Source organism: Propithecus coquereli, unplaced genomic scaffold (assembly GCF_000956105.1).
Source record: "Propithecus coquereli isolate 6110/MARCELLA unplaced genomic scaffold, Pcoq_1.0 Scaffold435, whole genome shotgun sequence".
Taxonomy (NCBI): Eukaryota; Metazoa; Chordata; class Mammalia; order Primates; family Indriidae; genus Propithecus; species Propithecus coquereli.
In genome coordinates this window covers 164,857-170,856 of record NW_012150119.1, presented here as the reverse complement: position 1 = coordinate 170,856, position 6,000 = coordinate 164,857, and the positions used below count along the sequence as shown (strand labels likewise).

Genomic DNA, 6,000 nt, shown 5'->3' with positions numbered 1-6,000 from the left:
TCCTGCTTCCTCATGGATGTGTAAACTCAAGGGCAGAGACAGGTATCATTAAGAACAATAATCCAAACCTCCCCTGTTGCCAGCTGCTCACATAGAACCTCAGCCCCTCGGGCATTTCTTAGCATCCCAGGAGATTCACCAGTAGGTCCCTTAGTGCCAGGTGCCATTGCCTCCCCCAGGCACCACATTCCTACCACAGGCAAGGCTACAGCACTCCTAACACACTCATGCTGTGTGCTGGTCTCCTGGGGAGCCTTCTAGGTTAGAGTCTGCCAGAGTGGCTCCTGGGCAATAGCATTTGTCCTAGAAACAGCAGGAACTCAAACATATTTATACTCTCTTATCCCTAGCAGCATTATTCACAATAGCCAAAAGGTAGAAACATCTCCAGTGTTGATGGACGGATGGGTGGATAAACAAATGTGGTATATTCCATACAACAGAATATTCTTCAGCCCCAAAAGGGAAGGAAATTCTGACGCATGTTACAATACAGATGATCCTTGAGGACATTCTGCTAAGTGAAATAAGCCAATCACAAAAGGACGAATACTGTATGATTCCATTTATAAGCTGTAGCTAAAATAGGCAAATTGATAGAGACAGAAAGTAGAACAGAGGTTACCAGGGGCTGGAGGGAGGGAGAGGAAGGAAGTTGTTGTTTACTGGATACAGAGTTTTAGTTCAGAGAGATGAAAAGAGTTCTGGAGATGGATAGTAGTGACGGTTGCACAACAAGGTGAATGAACTTCATACCGCTGAACTGTATGCCTAAAAATGGCTAAAATGGTAAATTTTATGTTATGTATATCTTACCACAATATAAAAAAAATCACTCAGAAACTTATAAAGATACTAATTCCCAGGCTCATTTGGACCAATTCAATCAGAATCTCTAGAGTCAGAGGCAGCCACTGGTCTTTCTATAAAGCTTCCCAGGGACTTGTAACTCCAGGATTGAGAACCACTAGGCTGGACCTCCAAGGCGGCAAACTCACTGAATGATCCAGAAAGTGGGTTAGAAAAGGAGCAACAGTCAGACGGTCGCCTTCCACCCTTTACACCTCTTACCTCTGCTCTGGGTCCCCCCACCCCTGCCCACTCCTCTGGTCCCTGAGACCAAATGTAGGACTATGGACCGCCCAGGACCCTGGCTAAATGCCGCAGCCCCTTCTCCCGTTTCTGGCCGGGTATGGTGCACTGGATTCCCCAGAGGTGGGAGAGAACTTCAGCTCCAGTGAGAAACAGATGTAAAAGAATTGAGAAAATGCAAATCAAGTTAAATAAACTTGTTTTAATCATTAGCAGGACAAGAGCAAGCAGCGTGTGGAGAGAGGTGGAGGACGCACTGACAAATGCTTTGGGTGCGGGGGGGGACACATTTTGCCGAATAGGGACAAGATCCCGGATCACTTACTCCCAGCAGCATCTAATGCTCCTAAGAGACATTTCTGTGCTGTGTCCTTCGAGGAATGTGTGTGGAGCACCTAGTCCGAACCAGCATTGTGCCGGGTACATGCCGGGAATACGCAATGGCCCCAGCTCACAGGCTGATGAGCTGAGGCAGGGGCATTGGCAGAAAAGGGAAAATTAGAAAGACATATATTTTAGTGATTGAACTATGGATAATTTGGACACCAAACAATAAGTCTCTGTGTCGTTGCGCACTTGCCTAACGCCTTTGCTTCTGTTTCCATCCTGCAAACCAAGGCTGGGAGGCGCTCACCAAGGGGCAACACATAAGGGGGCACCGAAAGGCCCCATAGTCAAGATAGATAATATTTTAATGCAATTGTTTAAAAATCAAAATTAATGTTAAAAGTCCCTGCCTGAGGAACAAAGTACCAACATTTCAGATGAAGTCAGGATTGGAGTTTGTCCTCGTACGAGCTGGTCTCACCCACCTCACCCGTATCCTGGCTCTACTTCCAGTAAAATTTGATTTCCATAAATGACGCGTGGGCTGTAGTTTGTGGATTTGACTTTTTAGAATATTGCATTGAAATATAATTTATTTTGCTCACTGAGTTTTTCAGAGGTGAGAGAGTCAGCCGTCTCACCCTCGTCCCAGCCCCACTGCAAAGCATCCTTGAAAACAGAGATGCCAGGGAAAGACGGGATGTGTGACTAAATTCAAATGTCAGATAAAACAAGTCCCATGGGAGACACTTACACAAGATTGCTTGTCTGAAATCCGAATGCAATCGAGTATCGTGTGTTTTTATTTGTGAAATATGGCAGCCCTACTTGAGAAGAGTTGTGTTGGCCCCCTAAGATAAGGTAGTATTCAGTCTCCTGGCAACATGCTCCGCCCACATACACGTGCATTTTACACACTGTGAAAGCGACAGTCCTGGGCACTAACATGCTGTTCCACAGGATGCTCCTCCCTTGTCCTTCCTTCAGCCTCTTGCCTTACAGTTTTAGTCATTGGGCCTGGACCCTCCTCAGCCTCCGTAGGTCAGGGGCTGGCACACGACACAGACTGCCCACCAGCAGGGCAGGTCCTATAGGCCCGGCCGATGCGGAGCCCTGGGTCTCTCAGTGCCAGCCTGGGAGAGATTGCTTTACCAGATTGCTTTACCGCCTGCTATTGGCATCCTTTCCCATCTGGGGAGGAGAATTCTTTCAGCAGGGACTCCAGTCAGGGAGCGTAATAGGTAAACCTCCCGGAACGGAAGGTGTGACCATCAACACACTGGTGGCAAACCAAAAATGTCAGGGCCGTTCCTTGTCCCAAGGGAACGGCAGAGCAGGTCAGGCTTGTAGAAGCCAAGCTCAGAAAGGCAGATGGAGCCAGAAAAGAGAGAAAGGACCCAGGACGACATTCAGAGAGTCTCCGGAGAGCTGGGACCAATCCTCACAGAAAGGATGGGGCTGTTACAGATCTAACAGCACTGCTGACCCCGCACGGAGGATGGAGGCAGAGAAAGGGAGGCAGGGCTCGATGGGAGAGGAGGAGCAGAGGAGAAGGAGAGGAGGGGGGCTCTGGTGGGCAACACAGGCCACACACAGTCCGAGGAGGGCAGGCGCATCGCAGTGGGGCTGGGAATGCGGCGCCCCTCTCCCTCTACCCTGCCACGGCCACGTCGGGGGAGCGGGCCTCTGACTCCTCGCACACTGCTCAGTGTTTTCCAGGCTGGGCATGCATGGGCATTAGCCGGACGCTTATTAAACAGTTCTAGTTCCCAGCCCTCACCCCAGACTCATCTCTTAGAATCCCAACCACCAGTCTAGGATTCTGCATTGAAAAAGCTTCCCAGGTGGTGCGTGGGTGCCTAAACCCAGCCCCAGCGGGAAATCCTATGCCATGGGCGGTAAGGAAGAGATATTGTCTGACCTCTCTCCTCACGTCAGGGTCCATTCCCTTGAATTTAGGGCCAGGCCCCAGGGTCTCACGGCCATTGCAGTGGGTGTTATTAGGGTGACAAGGGCAGGCAGAAGGTGTGAGCGTCACACAGCCTCTTTCACACAGATCTCGAAGGGCCTTGAGACAGACTTCCCGTCCAAGTGGCATGGCGAACGGGGGAACAGTTCTGAGCTCAGCCACATCCCTCCTGCTCTACCTCCTACCTCCTTGGCCCTCTCAGAAGTCCCCAGAAGCAGAGGCAGAGCTGTGGGCTCCACCCTAGATCTCACTCTCTTCCAGAATCTCCTCCATGGTGTTGGCCAGGGTGACATCCCCCTCGCTGTACTCAGACAGGCTGCTGCCCCGGGGCCAGGGTGCGTGGCCCTGGTGGGGCCGGGCTCCCAGGTCCCCGAGCCCCCTGATGGCCAGGTGCAGGAGCTGTCCGCTGTTGAGTGAGGGCTGCAGCTTCCGAAGTTTCTCGGCGCCATCTCCCTCCGAGAGCTTCTTGGGACATTTGCCCAGGAACCGGAGGTTCTTGCCTGGGCCACAGGCTCTGCAGCCTGAGTGTCGGGCCAGCAGGAAGCGGACCCAGTGCTTCCGAAGCTCGGCCTTCACCTGTCAGGTGAGACAGGGGCGGGGTTACCGTCTTGGAGTCATTTAGGCATGTGTCCATTCAGCAAAGATTTACTGAGCAGCCACGCTGGGCTTCCCTTGGGAAATTTACCTGCTAACTGGAGAAGACAAGCAAAGAGAGGTGAAGACGCACAAGCACGTCAGATGGTGGGTGCGCGGAGACCATCGCGTGGGACAGTGTATAAAGGAGACAAAACTGGAGATGTGGAGGTCAGGAAAGGACTGTGCCGAGGTGGCATTTGAGCTGAAACCTGCCGCGGGTAAGGAGCCTCTGCGTGAAGATACAGCAGTGGCAGCGGCGAGCGAAATAGAGGAGAGTTCCGCGGTCAGGAAGCTTGCATCCCAGCGAGAGGAGACAGAAAAAAAGATCTAAACCTGGAGTGGGGGAGGGGAGGTTGGAAGGAGGCTGGAAACTCACTAAAGACAGGAGAAAACGCCTGTCCTGCCCCCTGCCCCTCCCCCTTCAAGCCTTTCCCAAGGGGAGCAGGGAGCTGGTTGGGGCTGTGCAGTGCTATTCACACTAACGGCAATCGTAGCTCTCCAGTGCTCGGCATGCCTGGGGCAACACGATGAGGTAGGGACGGTTATAATTCCCATTTTACCAGTAGGGAAACTGAGGCTAAACAAGGCATGGTGACATGCCTAATTCACAGAGCTCCTAAGTGGGTGATCCAAGGCTTGAATCCAGATTTTTGGACTCCCAAGTTCAAGATTGTTTCCTCCACCACACTTGAATACTGCTGTCTCCAGTGGGGCCAGGGCTGGGTTCTGAACTTCCTTACACCCATCCTGACACCTTTTCCCATTCGTCTAAGCAGCCTCCCATTCTCTCTCCTGGCGGCTCACGGTGCAAATTTGTCCCGACATGTGCTGGCCACTGCACGTTACCCACAGCACCATCACCTCAGCAGAAACCCCTAGGGCGTAGGAGTCCAGCCCCACCGCAGAAAGTCGGGATGGCAGCGTGGAAATCTTACCTCTCCATTGGCAAAGCCATACTGCAAGGCCACTAGGAATCCCTGGAACAGAAAGAAGACAAGGCATGAGATTTGACGTGGTAGATGTCTCTGTGTCTCTGAGAGTTACTGGCAAAGCCCAAGGGCCTGCCTCAGTGGGAGGAGCCCCCAGAAGAGGCACGCAGCTACACTGCTTATACTAACTAGAGCCAGTCATTCCTTCAGCTACACAAATACTGGGCAAGGCCACTGTCCCATTTCCACTTGTCCAATGTGAGCACTGGCTAATTTTTCTGTCTGACTCGCATCCTTCCCTTTTGGAATCTGACCCTCCCATACTCCCTGAGCTTCTGGTGTGGCAGGGCTGTCAATCATGCGGTTCCCACGTTCTAGGATGGCCATCACCACAATCAGCCCAAATGGGCCTGTGACCCAAGCAGGGCCAATCAGAGTTCTTTTCACTGGGAGGGAGGACAGAGTGGCACTGTCTTCCCTGCATTTGCCAGCTGCATAGATGACGCAAGCCCGGAGACACTGGCGGGCATCTTCCCAGTCACATGGAGAGAGCCTGTCTGAGGCTGAAGCCAACACAGAGAAAAGCAGAGGCCAGAGATGGTGACAGACGGATTTCTGATGCTACTTTCTGAGTACCTGGATCCACCTATGCCTGATCCTGAAATTTTCACTTATGTAAGATAATAAATACCCCTTTCTCTTGTGAGAATATTTCCTTTGAAATGATAGATCATCTCCTGCCTGTGTCACTGGCTTCATCTTGTACCACGCTTGCCCTTAGCCACTCTGTTCCAGCCACCGAGGCCTTCCGGCCTCCTCCAGCATGTCAAGCTTAGGTATTGGGTATCTACTGCTGTATAACGTCGTGGATCAAAACAATAAAGATTTATCATCTCACACACTTTCTGTGGCCCAGAATCTGGCAGTGGCTTAGCTGGGTGTTATAACTCAAGGTAACTCTTAAGTTGTAGTCAGGATGTTGGTTGGAACTGGTCATCTGACCACTTGACTTGCTTCCAAAGCAGCTCCCGTGGCTGGCAAGCTGGG

General features: G+C 51.7%; 1 protein-coding gene across 1 annotated transcript in view; it reads right to left on the bottom strand.

Annotated features, from left to right (window-relative positions):
• Positions 1-3,337: 3,337 nt before the first annotated feature.
• GLP2R (glucagon-like peptide 2 receptor) overlaps positions 3,338-6,000 on the bottom strand; it is a 51,242-nt gene continuing 48,579 nt past the window's right edge. Inside the window, exons 12-13 of the mRNA XM_012653932.1 lie at positions 4,960-5,001; positions 3,338-3,964 (exon numbers count right to left, since the gene is read on the bottom strand). Coding sequence (XP_012509386.1) covers positions 3,629-3,964; positions 4,960-5,001 — 378 coding nt within the window. The 3' untranslated portion in view covers positions 3,338-3,628. The remainder of the gene's footprint in view (positions 3,965-4,959; positions 5,002-6,000) is intronic.